Source organism: Biomphalaria glabrata, chromosome 5 (assembly GCF_947242115.1).
Source record: "Biomphalaria glabrata chromosome 5, xgBioGlab47.1, whole genome shotgun sequence".
NCBI classification, from domain to species: Eukaryota; Metazoa; Mollusca; class Gastropoda; family Planorbidae; genus Biomphalaria; species Biomphalaria glabrata.
Window position 1 is genome coordinate 1,262,878 of NC_074715.1, and position 17,491 is coordinate 1,280,368.

Genomic DNA, 17,491 nt, shown 5'->3' on the forward strand with positions numbered 1-17,491 from the left:
TTAGCCCTCACTCGTATGTAGGAAGCATTGATATAATCTCCTTCATGATTGGCTGTGTTGATCTTTAAATGAACTCTGGAATGATCGTCTAGAAATAAAATAAACTCAGTAGAGCTAAAGCTTAAGAATTATGTTTCAAAATTATTTTTAAAATTTAACTTTTTTCAATCTCTTCTGAATAAAAACTAATTTATTAGTTTCCCCATCAATTACTTTGTAACAAGGAAAGATAAATTAAAACACATCAATGTTTTTTTTTTCATGCCATAATATGTTCAGTGCCCTATGGTACAATCTCTTTTGTGGGTGTATCTGGGAAAAGGATTCTACGTAGCCTTAAGCCCGCAGTAAACATCCCCTTGATAGGTAGCCAAGTGGTTTATGCCCGTCAACTATACACCCCGCCATTAATTTATTAAGAGAAAAAAAAAAAAAAAAACTACTTAAATCAATATTTTGAAAAATGTTTTAGAAATTATTAAAATCTATTTTCTTAAAAAATATAACTGCCTGAAATTTTTGCATGTACTGAAGTTATTAAGTTCTGAAGTCTTTTTATTTTTTTTCATCGGATATATTCAAACTGACATTTTTATAAAGTATCATTTTCTAGTTGGCAGATTAAGCTCTCTCGCTCTCTATTTCTCACTAGAGTTTGCAAAAAGTTTTTTTTAAGATTATGGATGCACGTCAAGTATTTCCTGATCTTGATTACTGTGGACGATTTTGTTTATTTATTACTTTTCTTTTAAAAAAAATGATTATAAAAAAAATTAGCTGTAAACCCACCCCCACCCCTTACATCACACTTTCTTTAAAGAAATCAATAAATTGAAAATAAGTAACTTACATGGGCAAATATTTTTAAATCGATTCTTGGCTTTATATTCTTCTCTAGATGCAACTTCAGTAGTGACATTTTGTGGTGAAGGGATTTTCTTTAAAAAAAAAAATAACATGAGCTATTTCATAAAAATAGAATATTAAATCTTTAGCTTGAGAAAAAAAAAGAAACTATAGCAGACGCAAAATAGAGCAGTGAAATTTATAATAAATAAATAATATTTATATTTGACTAGATGGAGTAAAATCATTAATAAAATCACTACATTAAGAGACAATTTAGGACAGAAGATTAAAGAGTAGCTATTAATAATAAAGGTTTCAAAGGTTGTCATGGCCAGGGGTGTCAATGGGGTTAAGCTCCCATTGTCTATAAAGTACTCCTAATGGCATGCGTCTCAAATAGCCTCTGACAAATAAGTCCAGCACCTGGCCTGCTCGTGTGGCTTAGATATTAAGCCCGGCGAAACTGCTCTTACTAACAGGTGAAGGGGTGAAGGCGGATACCTGGCGCCACAAAACCGGGAGCTTCGGGCAGATGGAGCTCGTCAGCCTAGTAAGGCAGTTCATCTAGGAGAGGGGTACTCTGACTTCAAACCCCCGCTGCCTTGCGGTACTGAGGCTTCAGGAGACAACCTCGAGGAGAAATCAGGAGTGAAGCCCCTTAGGCGTTGGGAGTATCAGCTACGAAATTCCCTCCGGCAGCTTCTGCAACTGAGTTGGTGCCAAATGTAATGCGATGCGTTCCTTTGGATCACATCAGCAAGGTCGAGAGAGGGATCATGACGCATGGGCCACCCATGACCCTTTTATCCAAGGCCCAGGAATGCGCCCCGGAGAGGAAACTCTGGTGCTGCTGCAAAGCGGCTAAAACAACACGGGAGACAACAGTTACGGGTTATAAGTCCAACTTGATTGGCGTAATGTATGGACGCCACGGGTTGTCTCTGACGGTGGGAGAGGTCTTCGCGCCTCACTGATCAGCTACCGCCCGCCTCAACCTGGGCAGCCCCCAGTCAGTTAGGTGCTGATCCGCCACAGCCTGCCTGCTCTAATAGGTGCTTAGAGCTTAGTTTAAAACGACAAGTAGGCTGGAAACTTGCACCAAGCAACAAAAGAAGAAAAATTAAACTGAAAAAGAAAATCCCTGTCATGCGACTGGCCACTTGGAATGTCAGGACAATGTGTCCTGGTCTCACTGATGATCTAAGGCAGATCGACGATGCAAGGAAGACGGCAGTTATAAACAACGAGCTAAAAAGGCTACATATTGACATTGCAGCCCTGCAAGAAACCCGACTGGCCGAAAACGGCATGCTCCGCGAGACTGACTACACTTTCTTTTGGAAAGGGAAAGCACAGGATGAGACTCGAATACATGGTGTGGGCTTTGCTGTCAAGAACAGTCTTCTTCCCATGATAGTCCCTCCAGTTGGTGGCTCGGAACGGCTACTAAGCATAAGTATGATGACAGCATCTGGAAAAGTCACTCTAATTAGTGCCTATGCCCCCACACTAAGCTCGCTTCAGGAGGACAAAGACAAGTTCTATGAAGACCTCAAAGAAGCCATTGCAAACATTCCTCAAAAAGAACATATGATCCTTCTAGGTGACTTCAATGCCAGAGTAGGATCAGATCACACTACCTGGCCAGACTGTCTTGGGCTTTTTGGAATCGGAAAGATGAATGAGAACGGACAAAGACTGCTTGAATTCTGCACATACCATAAGCTCTGCATTACCAACACATACTTCAGAACAAAACCACAGCACTGTGTCTCATGGAGGCACCCTAGGTCTGGGCACTGGCACCAGCTGGATATGATACTGACACGAAAAAAGGACATTGGAAATATACTGCTGACACGTAGCTACCAAAGCGCGGATTGTGATACTGATCATACTTTAGTGTCCTGCCGGACAAGACTGCTGCCAACTAAGATCCACACTTCACAGGGAAAAAGAAAATCACGCCTGAATACTACTAGCACAAAAAATCCTGATCTTTGCACCGAATTTGAGAACAAATTAGAGGAAGCTTTTAAAAACTTCTCTGTGACTGAGGTAGAAAAAGGCTGGACGTTTATGCGTGATACAATCTACCAAACATCATCACTGGTCTTTGGAAACAAAACCAAGAAAAGCGAAGACTGGTTTGAAGCTAGTCTACCAGAAATGGAAACTGCCACCACGAACAAGAGAGCAGCCATGCTAATCTACAAGAAGGATCCCACCCCAAGCAACTTAAAAAGGCTCAGAGCTGCACGTAACAATGCCCAAAGAGTAGCGAGACAATGTGCTAACAAATACTGGCAGGAGCTATGCGAAGATATTCAATCTTGTGCCGACTGTGGTAACATAAGAGGACTATATGAGGGCATGAGAAAAGCCTTTGGACCTCATACCAGCAAGTGTGCTCCGCTCAAGTCAAAAGATGGCTCAATCATCAGCGATCGTGCGCTGCAAATGGAACGATGGGTAGAACACTATGCAGAACTCTACCAGATTGAAAACGCCATCTCACCAAATGCTGTTTCCAACTTCCCATCACTTCCAGTTTTGACGGAATTAGACGAAACGCCCTCAGTAAAGGAGCTGAGCATTGCCATTGACATGCTTGCACATGGGAAAACACCCGGAGGAGATGGCATTCCTGCTGAAGTAATTCAGGCTGGAAAACATGCCCTAATCAAACCACTCCATGAACTGCTAAGCTTGTGCTGGGAACAAGGAATGGTCCCCCAGGAATTGAAAGACTCCAACATTGTTACAATTTATAAAAATAAAGGCGACCGCTCTGATTGTAACAATTACAGAGGCATCTCACTGCTTAGCATAGTCGGAAAGGCTTTTGCTAGAGTATTACTAAAGCGATTACAGATCCTGGCAGGTCGTGTTTATCCAGAGTCGCAGTGTGGCTTTAGGGCAGGTAGATCTACAACAGATATGATTTTCTCTCTGCGGCAGCTACAGGAGAAGAGCAGAGAACAAAAGCAGTCCCTCTTCATAGCTTTTATTGATTTGACCAAGGCCTTTGACCTTGTTAGCAGAAGCGGTCTGTTTGCTGTACTAGAGAGAATCGGCTGCCCAAATAAGTTAAGAAAACTAGTGTCAGCTTTTCACGAAAATATGCAGGGCACCGTTCAGTTTGAAAGTTCTTCCTCCAGGCCATTCTCCATTAAGAGCGGTGTAAAACAAGGATGTGTACTGGCCCCTACACTATTTGGCATCTTCTTCTCAGTCGTACTATCCAGTGCTTTTAAATCCCTGGAAGACGGAATATACATCCATAGCAGATCCGATGGAAGGCTCTTTAACCTGGCACGTCTTAAAGCCAAAACGAAAAGGCGTCGTATCTTGATAAGGGAGCTGCTGTTTGCCGATGACGCGGCACTCGTATCTCACTCACAAGGAGGTCTACAGAAGCTAGTGAACGCCTTAGCAGCTGCTTGTCAAGAGTTTAGCCTTACTATAAGTCTCTCCAAGACCGAAATCCTGGCACAAGACGTCGCAGAAATACCTATAATACAAATTGGGAACCACACCCTTTCAGTGGTGCAGGAATTTACCTACTTGGGTTCAACAATTGTCAGTAACCTAGACTTAGACATCGAGCTGACAAAAAGGATAGGAAAAGCTACCACAGCATTGGCAAAACTCTCCAAGCGCGTCTGGGAAAATGGTAAATTGACCACAGCGACCAAAATCCTAGTCTACAACGCCTGTGTTGTGATCACTCTCCTTTATGGCAGTGAAAGCTGGTCAACATACATGTACCAAGAGCACAGATTGAATAGTTTCCACTTGCGCTGCCTGAGACGCATAATGGGCATCTCTTGGAGGGACCATGTCTCCAATCAGGAAGTTTTGAGATTGGCCAATATGAACAGCATGTATGCTCTCCTGACACAAAGAAGATTACGCTGGCTCGGACATGTCACCAGCATGCCAGATGGTAGAATCCCGAAAGATATTTTATATGCTGAGCTTGTGGAAGGAGTCAGACCCAAGGGCCGCCCAAGACTAACATATAGAGATGTCTGCAAGCGAGACATGAGAGCCTCAGGCATCAGTGAAAGTATGTGGGAAAACATAGCCAAAGACCGGAGTGCATGGAGACAGACTGTGCGTGCTGGGACAACCCTTGCAGAGAACAAAAGAATTGAAGCGGCTTTAATCAAGAGGGAAAAAAAGAAAGCTGCCCTGTCTGCTAGCCCTAAATCAGAGGCATACACATGTACGAATTGTGGCAAAGTCTGCCGTTCTAGAATTGGCTTGATTAGCCACACCAGATTCTGCCCCGTCTCAAGATTAAGCCAAAACCAGTGACTCACTTGGGCGCATCCATTGCCTTTCGAGACAAAAGGAGCCATATATTAATAATAAGTGAAACACTGAACCATAAATTATAAATACAAAAACACAACCTAATACTCAGAAAGACACAATTTTTATTACAATTACAGGAAAAATACATACAAGTGCTCTTTCTAGTGCTATTAGAGCATGGAACGGGCTGCCTGAATCAGCCAGGAAAATCTAATTTAGCAGAGTTTAACTCTCTAATTAACATGCATAACTAGATAAACACATTCCTAAGACAATTATCTTCTCTTGAAGGAACATTTATAATTTATAAGAAAAGAATTGTGAAACCCATCACATCTATCTGTTTAATAATTCACTCTTTGAATGAGATCATTTATGAAGTTTAACATAAATAATCAACCATATTTAACTATCTACCACTCCATTAAATCCAATTTCACATCTTCACACTCATCATATGCTAGCTTAAATAATGACACACTTATTATAAGCTTAATATTACACTAAAGAACACTGAATAAGCAACTGCTAACACTAAATATATCAGTCTCTTTTAATGACACACTCTCACATAACACAAGTTACATTACAATACAAAATGAACTTTCTTACCAAAGGGGGAATAATTCTACATGCAAAGACGTATGAATGACTTACCCTGTATTGTTCATTTAAAAATGTCTTCTCATGAGACTGAATGTACAAAGAAAGATCACTAACATATATAGCTGTATTCTCTGGAATCCGTTCTATGTTACAGTAGGTTCTACTATTTGGATCACTTTGTGTATCAAATATCTTTAGGCTATCTAAAGAGAAAATAATATTAGTACATTATAAGCTTAGCATGTAGGAACTCTTTTCTGAAGGTCCTCATTCTCCCTCCTTAATCTTATTTATAGAACTATACCTCTACCATCGAAGGGAATGCCAAATTTACCTGTGTTACATGTAGATGGGAATGTTTTTCCAGAATTATTATTATTATAGCTTTTATATAGCGCTACTTTCATGCTAATAGCATGCTCAGAGCGCTTTTTGGTCCAATCTCATTTGTGGACCAGTGGGGGGGAGGGGGTATCTAGAAGTTGGTTTTCCGTGCTGCCTTTAGGCGCTCAGTAAACACAACTCTGCCCGAGTCAGGAGTCGAACCTCGAGCCCCCTTCTAGGTAGCCAAGCCAAGCCAAGTTCAAGCGCACTTGGCCTCTCGACCACGCTTCCCACAGAATAGGGCTCAACAGTCAAATGAAAAATTACTTTACAAGATAAACCATAGTAATTCTACTACTGATGGAGGCTAACAATATACATGTTTGTTTGTAAAAAGTTTTCCATGTTTCGGATGTTCTTTCAGAGTTGGAAACAATTTACTTCCTAGTCCATACCTCCTGCAGAATGATGGGAGATGGCAACTGACAGGGTTTGAGCCTGGAACCATCAATAAGTCAGAACAACAGTCCAGCTTGCAAACTGCATGATCAGGCAGCCATACAAACATACAATATATAGCAAGATTCTCAGAGCTTACAAAGACTTTTCTACAGGGAACAGTATGCGGGAAAAGAAGAAGAGACAGAACAGAGGAAGTGATGAGAGCCAAAATAAAGGAATGGATGGGCCTGTCTAAGGAAGAAACTAATCCTGGCAAAAGACAGACGAATGGAGAGTGATGATTGTTAGATCATGTGTGGTGCACTACCAGTGGACAGACAGGTGAAGGATAGAATTCTTCTCTGAGGTCCATCCACCTCTTCTGCCTGGTCGTGCGGTTTGCGCGCTGGACTGTCGTTCAGATTTATCGATGGTCGAGGGTTCAAACCCTGCCCGCTCCCATCCCCCGTCGTCCTGCGGGAGGTTTGGACTAGGAAGTAAACTATCTTCAACTCTGAAGGAACATCCGAAACATGTAAAACATTTTACAAACAAACATTTTACAATCTACTAGAACTGTCTTAAATGTATTCTGATTGAGAAGCCAACCATTTTTAACAGTCACTGCATGAGTTACAATAAGATTAGTAAAAAAGCGAAACATTAAAAAGCTACAAAAAACTATTTGTTTGCAACCTTAAAAATAATAACATAAAAGAAAAACGTTTTGAAAAGTAAATTATGAAATTTCAAATGTCTGTCAACAGATTGTACAACAAACTAGTGTGAGAATAGCAAGGACTATTTCTACCTGTAATCCAAATAACAAAAACATTGTTTGACTAGTATATTGAATATTAGAAAAATTTTCAACAAAATATCTATAAAATTAAAGGGTTTGTAACAGTTCCCTACCTAATCTTTGTGAATCCCCAATAGTCCAACTGCTTCCCTTAGTGAGTGAAGCATTTTCTGTATCACCTTGACTTCTACGACGTCTAATGAAATATAGACAAAAAAAATGTTTAGTTCATGCTGTGCCAGAAAAAAAAATGTAAATTTTTTTTTTTTTAAAATAAAAATTTCATTTCAAGACATAATAACATCAATAGCAATTAAATCAAAAATAATTATGTAATACATACTTGGATGGGGGAAAGGAAATGTAACAGTGCCAAAAAATTGATTATTTTAACTATCTATTGAAAAAAAAATACAATCGTTAAACTGAACTACTATTTTATATAGATAATATTATATTTTTAGGCAATCATGTAAATTGCAAGCTGGGGTGTAAGAGACTTGTTCAACCTCAGTCTTCTAGTCACCAAACCATTTTCCCAAAGGTAGTCTTTCTTTAGAAGTGGTCAAACTGTGTACAATGATAAAGGTCTTCCCAGGGGTCTGACAAGTGAGTAGAGATACATCTACCAAATAGATGTGAATGAAGAGTCATATAAGGAGGCGCGTTGGCTGAGTGGTAAAGCTCTTGGCTTCCTATCTGAGGTCCTGGGTTTGAATCCTGATGAAGATTGGGGTTTTTAACTTTGGGATATTTGGGCGCCTCTGAGTCCACCCAAGCTCTAATGGGTACCTGACATTATTTGGGGAAAAGTAAAGGCAGTTGGACATCGTGCTGGGCACAGAACGCCCTTGTTAACCGTGGTCCACAGAAACAGATGACCTATAAATCACAAGGTCTGAAAGGGGAAGAGTCAATCCATTAATGTAAGAATTCACTAGATAGAAACTAGGCCTAAGTCTGCTTTGTTGATCCTTAATTGGAAATGTGTTGTGATTACAAAGATTTTTTTTTTATTCAATTTAAAACAACATTATACACACAGAGCAGTTCATTGAGTGACAGATGCCTTGATCATTTTTCACATCAAAGAGTGAGTGCTGCTAATACAGGTGCACAGAGTAATGAGCAAACAAGTTTTTGTAGTGTTTGGATCTTGTCTTAATTAGCATAGGTCACCCACTTTGAGACCACTTGTTATGGTACAGCAGGTAGCAGTTTATCAAAAAATTGAGTGACTTGACTGTGATATTTTTGTTGAAAAAGTTCATTTAAATATGATTTATGTATGATGCTCTTTTAATACAAATGCCCAAGACTTTACTAATAGTGAAGATATGTTTCGTATAATTTCACTTAGTTTGGTAATCTAAATTTGAATAAATAACAACTTGCACATGATTGTGACCAAAATGAAAAGCAAATACTGTAAAATTAATTACCTCCAAATAATAACAGCCACCAAAATTAATACAATGATAACTAAACCAGCTATACATGCTCCTACTATAGCACCAATTGGTGTGTCATTACTTGAAACAATTGGTTCTGCAATGATATGGAAACAAAATAAAATATTTACAGCAATATGATTGTAGAAGGCGCGATGGCTGAGTGGTTAAGTGCTTGGCTTCTGAATCAGGGGTCCCATGTTTAAATCCTGGTGAAGACTTGGATTTTTAATGTGAGGATCTTTGGGCCCCTCTTAGTCAACCCAGCTCTAATGGGTACCTGACATTAGTTGTGGAAAAGTAAATGAGGTTGGTAACTGTGCTGGCCACATGACATCCTCATTAACTGTAGGCCACAGAAACAGATGACTTTTACATCATCTGCCCTATAATCACAGTGTCTTAAGGGGGAATATGATTATAATGTAATTAATTTCATTTTTACTTTAATATTTTTGATTGATACTTGTTAAAGTAGACAGTAGATGAAGCATAAAAAGGCTAAATTTGAATAGTTAAAACAAAGATTTTAGATTTTAATAAACCATAAATGGATTGAGACTACTTTGATTTTTATGTACTGCATTATCTTATCTTGTAAATTACAGACATTACTTCAAAAGAGAAGATGATTATGTCTTATGCATGTCTGTATATCAATCTAGTCATGCATGTTAATCAGTGACTTAAACTCTGCCAAGTCATTGGTTTTCCTGCCCAATTCAGGCCAGCCATTCCATACTCTAATAAAACTAGGGAAGAAGGAGCATTTGTGCAAATTATTCCTAGCATATGGAAGGAGAAATATGCCTTTATCTTTGTGTCTTTCTGAGTACTTTATTAGATTTTGTTTTTGTATTTGAAGATTATGGTTCAGTGTTTTATGTATAATTGCTACTTTACTTTTGAGTCTTCTCTCCGAAAGGCTTTCTAAATTTAGTGATTTTACTAAATGTTTGTTATATTATGTTTAATAAATACAATTTCTTTAACTTAGACACTTACATTTTAGACACTGAATGTGACTCAAGTTCTTCCCATAAAGCTATATTATTTCTAGTTGCTCACTATAGCTTCACCACCTCTTTTAAGAATATAATATTTTAGTGATAGCCCAATCCTCCACTTAGATAAACAGGCGAACCAGTCTTCTTAAACTCAATAAAATCATGTTAAACAGTAAAAAAAAATTATTCATTTTATTTTATTTATTTCGTATATTAAATATTAAAACATAAAAAAAAATCTATTTTTTAAAAAACTTCTATAAAAGTAAATTCAAGTAAACCAGATAACTAATAATTCATATTATTTTATTTGAAATGTTAGATTTGCGATTAGAGATATTTTTATAAATGAATACTAAATTAACTTATGAGGTTAGATGTATCTATCTTGTACTCACGAATACATGTGGATGTAGTATATCCACTAACACAACCATTGATACAGTCTCCAGTGATGTGATGACATCTGTTCTCTGAGGTGTCATTAGCCATAGAGCAATAAGCACTACATAACTTGATACAATTTGGTCCATAAGTATGATTGGTACAAGCTATTGAAAAAAAAATAATTTCATGATTGTTACAGGTTGTTTTCCGGATTTTTAGGGCGCCTATGAATCCACCCAGATCTAATAGGTATCTGACATTAGTTGGATAAAAGTAAAAGTGGTTGGTCATTGTGCTGGTCACATGGCATCCTCTTTAAGGGCACCGTTTGGGCCAATGTTCATCCCCCAAATGGGGCCCAAGTGTTTAGCCCTTTCAGGCCGCTAAATGCTTGCACTGTAATGGCCCCATGAGGGTTTCACCAGGGCTTCATCTGAGCACCCTAACTGAGCCCAGATTCAGCCCTAAGGGCGCTTGTTTGGACCATTTTTCATCCCCCAAATGGGGCCCATGTATTTAGCGCTTTCAGGTCCCTAAATGTTTGCCCCTTACTGGCCCCACCTGGGCCTTTTGATTGCGCCTTGACTCGACCCTTAAGAACCCCCGTTTGGGCTTTCATTATTCCCCCCCCCAAAGGGTCAAGTATTTTAGGCAATGTTGGGACCCACAAGTCCATCCCCTTACGGTTTTCATAAGGGTTTCTTCTGGGCCTCTGACTGAGCCCAATCTTAGCCCCAAGGGACCCCGTTTGGGCCATTTTTACCCCCCAAATGGGGCCCATGTGGTTAGTATGGGCTGGCCCAAATGGGGCCCTTACCGGACCCAAAATCTTTGCTATCAGGACAGAAGCAGACGACCTTTTACATCATCTGTCCTATAGATCGCAAAATTTGAAAAGTACTTGACGGAAAAAGTTACTTTATCAAAGTTGCACAACTAATATAGTAGTACCATAATCTCAGACAAAGTGAATTGTCAATATTTTATCATTCTCCCAACCATAACTATGGAAATGTATGCACATTTGCTTCAGATTGTACTTTGCGAGTCTTATTTCTTTAATTCAGTGGTTACCAAACTTTTTCCTTTAAACATTTTTGGTATTTAGCGAAACACTTAGCTTATTTTAATTCACATGGTGGCCTACTAGTTAATAATTCTAGTTGTTCATGGAACTACACACTACTAATCAAGCCTCGCGGATAATAATAGACCCACTAAAACAACAAGAGTCTCAATCAACACATTGATTTTATTAGTTTTCTTTACTCCAGCATCTTGTTATGAATCTGACCCACTTTTACACCCAGTCCTGACGTACACACTTTCTTTGCTGTTCACTCAACCATTGACAATGAAGGCCAACTGGTCATTTCATACACAGACACACACACACTGCACTACCAGCCACTCCAAACACATACACTTACTATCACAGTTCTTTGAACGTTTGATTTATGATCTGAACTGCAAACAAAAAAAAACAAAAAAAAGATAATAGCTACCCAATAAAGAAAATATATCTAGATCTATGGCTTTACCTAGACTACAATTTGGAGGGTCACTATAACCATTGCATCCTTGATCACATTGTCCAGTTGCTCTATCACAAGTTTGGATGAGACAGGAATCATTGCAGTCTTGCTGGCAGTTATGTCCCCATTTTGTGCTGTTACATTCTGAAAAAAAAAAGTGTTTATTTTAGTGACCTAGTTTAGATTAGAGAGTATGTTAGTTTGTAAATAACTATATTGCGCCGAAAAGAAAATCTAAAATCTAAATCGACCACCTACGGACAAAAGCTGTTATCAAGTAGATCATTTGTTTCAAAAGTATTGTTCTTATTCTTGTAGACATTTGAAAGTGCATTGAATTTGCCAAGAGCAGTAAATAGACATATTCAAGTACCCAGGACACTATGTTTGTTTCTTGAGTTAACTTCGATGGCTGCCTAACTGTGCGGTATGTGAGTTTAAACGAGTACCCAGGACAGTATATTTGTTTCTTGTGATAACTTCGATGGCTGCCTAACTGTGCGGTATGCGAGGCACCTTGACCTGCACTATATGCGGTCGGGAGTGTCTCTCCAAAAAAGGGCTCCACAGCCACATGAAAAAGTGTTCGAGATGAACCATAGTCGTTCTACGACTGAAGGAAGCTAATTAGGTTTTGTTTTTGTATTTGAAGACTATGGTTCAGTGTTTTATGTATAATTGCTGCTTTACTTTTAAAGTCTTCTATCCTGAAGGCTTTCTAAATTTAGTGATTTTTCTAAAAGGTGTAACTCTAGTCAAATGTGAGTATTCGTTTGTTATGAATCTCACTGCTCTATTTTGTGTCTGTTCCAGTTTCTTAATGTTTTCATGAGAGGTCCCAAACAGAGGATGTATATTCTAGCTGTTAATAGTTTTTACACCATTACGAAACTCTTCAAATAGAAAAACAACGATGGTTAGAAAATAAAAAACCAAGAGTTATGGGACTTACCAGTAGTACACGCAGGAGGGTCACTGTAAGCTGAACATCCTCGATCACATTCACCAGTTTCTTTGTCACAAGAGATGTTGTAGCAATTGGTGCTGCAGTTTTTCAGACAATTGAAACCAAACGTACCTGATGCACATTCTAGAAGATAACATTGAACATATTAAAGGCAGCACTAAAATATTTTTTTTTTCTGTTTGTTTTACATGTTTCGGATGTTCCTTCAGAGTTGAAGATAATTTACTTCCTAGTCCAAACCTCCCGCAGGACGAAGGGGGATGGGAGCGGGCAGGGCTTGAACCCGGGACTATTGATAAATCCAAACGATAGTCCAGCGCGCAAACCGCACGACCAGGCAGCCATCCGGAGTAACCGGTAAATACTTGTTCTCCCCCCCCCTCTTGTTTTTTCGTAGGGTGACTATCCGCAGAAATAAGAGCGTGATCTTTCCTTTACTTCTTCTTCTCGTCCAAACTCTTGAGCGACGAAGAGAATTATAGATTTCTGCTTTACTTGTTAAAGTCTTCTATCCTGAAGGCTTTCTAAATTTAGAGATTTTTCTAAAGGGTATAACTCTAGTCAAATGTGAGTATTCGTTTGTTATTGATCTCACTGCTCTATTTTGTGTCTGTTCCAGTTTCTTTGTTTTCCTGAGTGCTCCCAAACAGATAATGCATATTCTATTTGTTAATAGTTTTTCCACCATTACGAAACTCTTCAAATAGAAAACCAAGATTGTTAGAAAATAGAAAACCAAGAGTTATGGGACTTACCAGTAGTACACGCAGGAGGGTCACTGTAACCTGAACATCCTCGATCACATTTACCAGTTTCTTTGTCACAAGAGATGTTGTAGCAATTGGTGCTGCAGTTGTCCAGACAATTGAGACCAAATTTACCTGATGCACATTCTAGAAGATACATTGAACATATTAAGGGCATCATTAGAAATAAGATTGAAGAGCAAGGTTCTAGTAGTTTAGAATGATTTTAACTAATGATACGGACATCTAGAACCAAAATAGTTGTGGATAGATGCGGTCTCACTCTGTGTACGGGGTCCTGGGCGATTGTTATATCAGGGACAGGGCCGGTCTTTAGCCACTGCAACCTATGCGGCTGCAGTGGGCCCCGCACTTTCATAGGCGAATTCTAGGTATAAATTATTTAATTAAACCCTTTTAACTTATTATTAAAGGGTTCCTAGAATTGTCCTGAAATTATAAAATACAACAAAAAGTCACGAAAATCTCCTGAAATTATTAAAATCTTCCGAAAACTGATGGAAATCTCCTTAAAACAGATGAAATTGTAATTTCGGGGTGTCATTCAATATGAAAACGCCAATCCAACCTGCGATTAAAAAAAGACATTGTCAGCGTTCATTTAATAAAAATGTAATAATAAGCCGAATTTTGACCAAAACAAGAAGATTGAATACTTATTTTTCTTTAATAGTCACTGGAGTGCAAATATAGATCTTAATCTATCTCGAATTCTTAAAAAACATCAAAGACGATATTTGCGAGTCGATAGTAAATCTAAAAGGCAGATCTGAATGTTTATCGGCCTTTTTGTTGGAAAACTACTATCTACTGTAGATGGCTCGTAAAGTTAATTTGACAGTGATTTTGTACTTAGTAAAGTATTAAAAAATGCAAAGACAAATTTATTTTCGCATAGGGCCCCGCAATCTGTAGGACCGGCCCTGCTTATCAGGGCCATGAAAATTCTTACCGTGGGCTGACGGTGACAAAAGATTCTCTTTATCGCGGGGCTCCTCCCCCCCCCCCATAAGGCACGGGACATGGGGCGTTTGCCCCACTCGCCACCTCTGATAATTACAATTCTAATTTAATTGTATAGAGCGCTGTTAAAAAACAGAATGTAGGCTCAAGGTGCTGTGATAACATTACAAACATAAACACGAGAGCTAAAATGACAAACTAATCTACATAAGTTTTAAACAGATAGGTCTTAATGTTCTTCTTGAATGTAGTGTAGCATGTTGTCTGTCTGAGATCAACGGGGAGTGAGTTCCAAACCTTTGGTCCATGCAACGAAAAAAGCCCGCAGACCGTAGCTTTTGAGGGAGAAACGTGACACCACTAGAAGCGTTGAGTCCACCGAGCGCAGGGCTCTCTGACGGACATTTGGAGTGATTAGTTCGCTATGGTACAAGGGCATTTCTTAATTATAAATACACTGATGACAAAGTGTGGCCACCTTGTAGTCGATTCTCGCTTTCACGGGAAGCCAATGGAGCGTGCGCAAGAGAGTAGTAGCAGAATCTCGTCTTGTTTTTCCTAAAAGTATTCGTGCGGCGTTGTTCTGAATTCGCTGCAGCTTGGCGATACCTGCTAGCACGGCGTTGCAGTAGTCAAGGCAGGAGAGTATTGTTACGATTCTCTCTCCTACTCAGGCCTTCTGTAAACACTGCTAAACACAACAAAACACATCAAGAACTTGACAACAGGGCTCCAAATAATCTGGTACTTTAATAAGGGTCAAATAAAACAACCAATATGACACAATTGGCAACCCCATAAACTACTACAAAGTTAGACTTTATATCACTGTACTAAACTCATCAACTCTACTGTCTCTTCCTGGACTCGTACGTTTCACTGGAGGACTGCACCAGGACCGACTTGAACTGCCCCTTTCCTACACACTGTGTCTCTGGTCTGCGCAGGCTTATGATCAGATGACCATAACACGGGCGCTATTCACGTGCAAAGTTCCTGCCAGTACTGTCCCTTGCCTTTCAATATAGCACGCTAAACTGTATTACTGGCCTGTGTCACATTTATCAGCTGATCACACACAGTTAACCCTTTTGCGTCGCGAATAGGGTTATAACAGTATGAACGCCACAGCTATCTTATTTTTGTTGACTCCATTGTTAAATATGGTCGGATCTGGCCTAATCTGCCCAGCTGCAGATAAAGACCCTTGCAGAGATAACTATGAGAGAGAAACGTACTACTTTCGACAGTAATAGGAAAGTGACACAACAGGGCTATGGTTTTGTTTTAAATGTTTCAGATCTTTAAAATTGAAAATAAGATCCTAGACCAAACCTCCCGTATAACGGCGGAATATGGCGGCAGACTGGGTTGAACCCGGAACCCTCAAGATGACAGTTCAGAACGCAGACCACATGTCCAGGCAGTCATCCATCCATATTTGTTGATCAGTTAGTCGGATATACAGATTTGATGCAACCGCCTAGGCGACATTTCCCCTCTGGGATGAATAAGCCATGTTTTTCTGTGGCATCACACATCTCGATCTTTCTCCTTGCAACTTATGTAACTACAGTGACCAATCCATGACACACATGCACGGTCACAAGGGAATCCTTTATAAAGCTACACAGGCTGTAACATTTTCATTTGTCTTGTTATATTCACCCTCTGGCTTCCAGGAATCCTCCTTTACGATTGCCCGCCCCCCCCCTCCCACGTGGGCTTAATGTGATAATTGTAAGTGTATATAGTCTTTGGTCTATTAGTTAAAGTAGAGTATGACCCTGAAGAGATAGCTTTTGTTGTCAGAGGCATGAGTTTTGGAGTCTAATGGTATTGGTACTGTACAAGGCAGTTTCAGAGTTTGATGCTGTTGTCTATAATTACCGTTATTCTGATAGCTGTTTATTAAATTTATATTTCTGTTCTTAATTAGTCCCTTAATTAATCCCTGGCGTTTCTCTGAATCGTTGAAAACGTACGTTTATGTGACCATGTCAAAGCGAACTGATCACTCCATATATCCCCCAAAGACACCTGCGCTCCATGGACTCAACGCTTCTAGTGGTGCCACGTTTCTCCCTCAAAAGCTACGGTCTGCGGGCTTTTTCTTTGCATGGACCAAAGGTTTGGAACTCACTCCCCATTGATCTCAGGCAGACAACATGCTACACTACATTCAAGAAGAACATTAGGACCTATCTGTTTAAAACTTTTTTTTAGATTAGTTTGTCATTTGAGTTCTCGTGTTTATGTTTGTAATGTTATCTCAGCGCCTTGAGCCAAGATTCTGTTTTTTAACAGCGCTCTATAAATTAAATTATAATTGTAATTATCAGAGGTGGCGAGTGGGGCAATAAAGAAATGCCCTTGGGACACCACACAAGATCTGTCAACCTTCTTCCTCCATTCTTCTCTGTCATTTGCCTTTGACAGAATTTCATTCTGATATTCTTTCTGAAAATATTGAAACCTGCATTTTCACCTGCCTGGGTGGACCACTTTGGGGGCCTATTTTGAGTTTGTTTTTCCACACAAACTGTCTTTATAACCATGTTAAAACTTTACTCTGTCAATTGCAGCATTATTAATTACAACTGCAGTATGCAAATAAGAAGTATAATTACCTAAACTACAATCCGGTGGGTTGCTGTATCCCCTGATACATCCGCTGTCACATTTGCCAGTCCCTTTGTTACAAGTTCTATTGTGGCAGTTCTCACTACAGTTTTGTTGACAGTTCAGGCCCCAGTGATTTCTGTCACACTCTGAAATGTCAAATTACAGAAGAAAAAAAAAATCCCAATTTGGAGAAAAACTAACAATCTCTATTTATAAGATACAAACTTGCCACTGGAAAAAAAAGATAGTTACATCCTCCGCGTATTTATGTGTTATTCAAGTAGTGCATGTTAATTAGACACATTTACTATACTAAGTCACAGCTTTCTATAAGCTGATTCAGGCAAGTCGTTCTATTCACATTGGTATAAGAAATAACGAATACTAGTAATGACCCTGTCCATGTAGGCTAGGTATGAAATCTTTGTGTCTTTAAAAATTATG

General features: G+C 39.2%; 1 protein-coding gene across 4 annotated transcripts in view; it reads right to left on the bottom strand.

The window, feature by feature from the left end:
• The window catches only part of LOC106062041 (receptor-type tyrosine-protein phosphatase alpha-like), a 64,431-nt gene that overhangs the window by 26,102 nt on the left and 20,838 nt on the right, over positions 1–17,491 (bottom strand). For 2 of the 4 annotated variants that reach the window (XM_056031223.1, XM_056031226.1), the window contains exons 6-15: positions 17,053–17,193; positions 13,448–13,585; positions 12,678–12,815; positions 11,732–11,869; positions 10,202–10,354; positions 8,788–8,893; positions 7,459–7,541; positions 5,830–5,981; positions 851–938; positions 12–88 (exon numbers count right to left, since the gene is read on the bottom strand). In XM_056031223.1, coding sequence (XP_055887198.1) covers positions 12–88; positions 851–938; positions 5,830–5,981; positions 7,459–7,541; positions 8,788–8,893; positions 10,202–10,354; positions 11,732–11,869; positions 12,678–12,815; positions 13,448–13,585; positions 17,053–17,193 — 1,214 coding nt within the window. The remainder of the gene's footprint in view (positions 1–11; positions 89–850; positions 939–5,829; positions 5,982–7,458; positions 7,542–8,787; positions 8,894–10,201; positions 10,355–11,731; positions 11,870–12,677; positions 12,816–13,447; positions 13,586–17,052; positions 17,194–17,491) is intronic. The other 2 variants (XM_056031224.1, XM_056031225.1) reach the window with 2 other exon arrangements.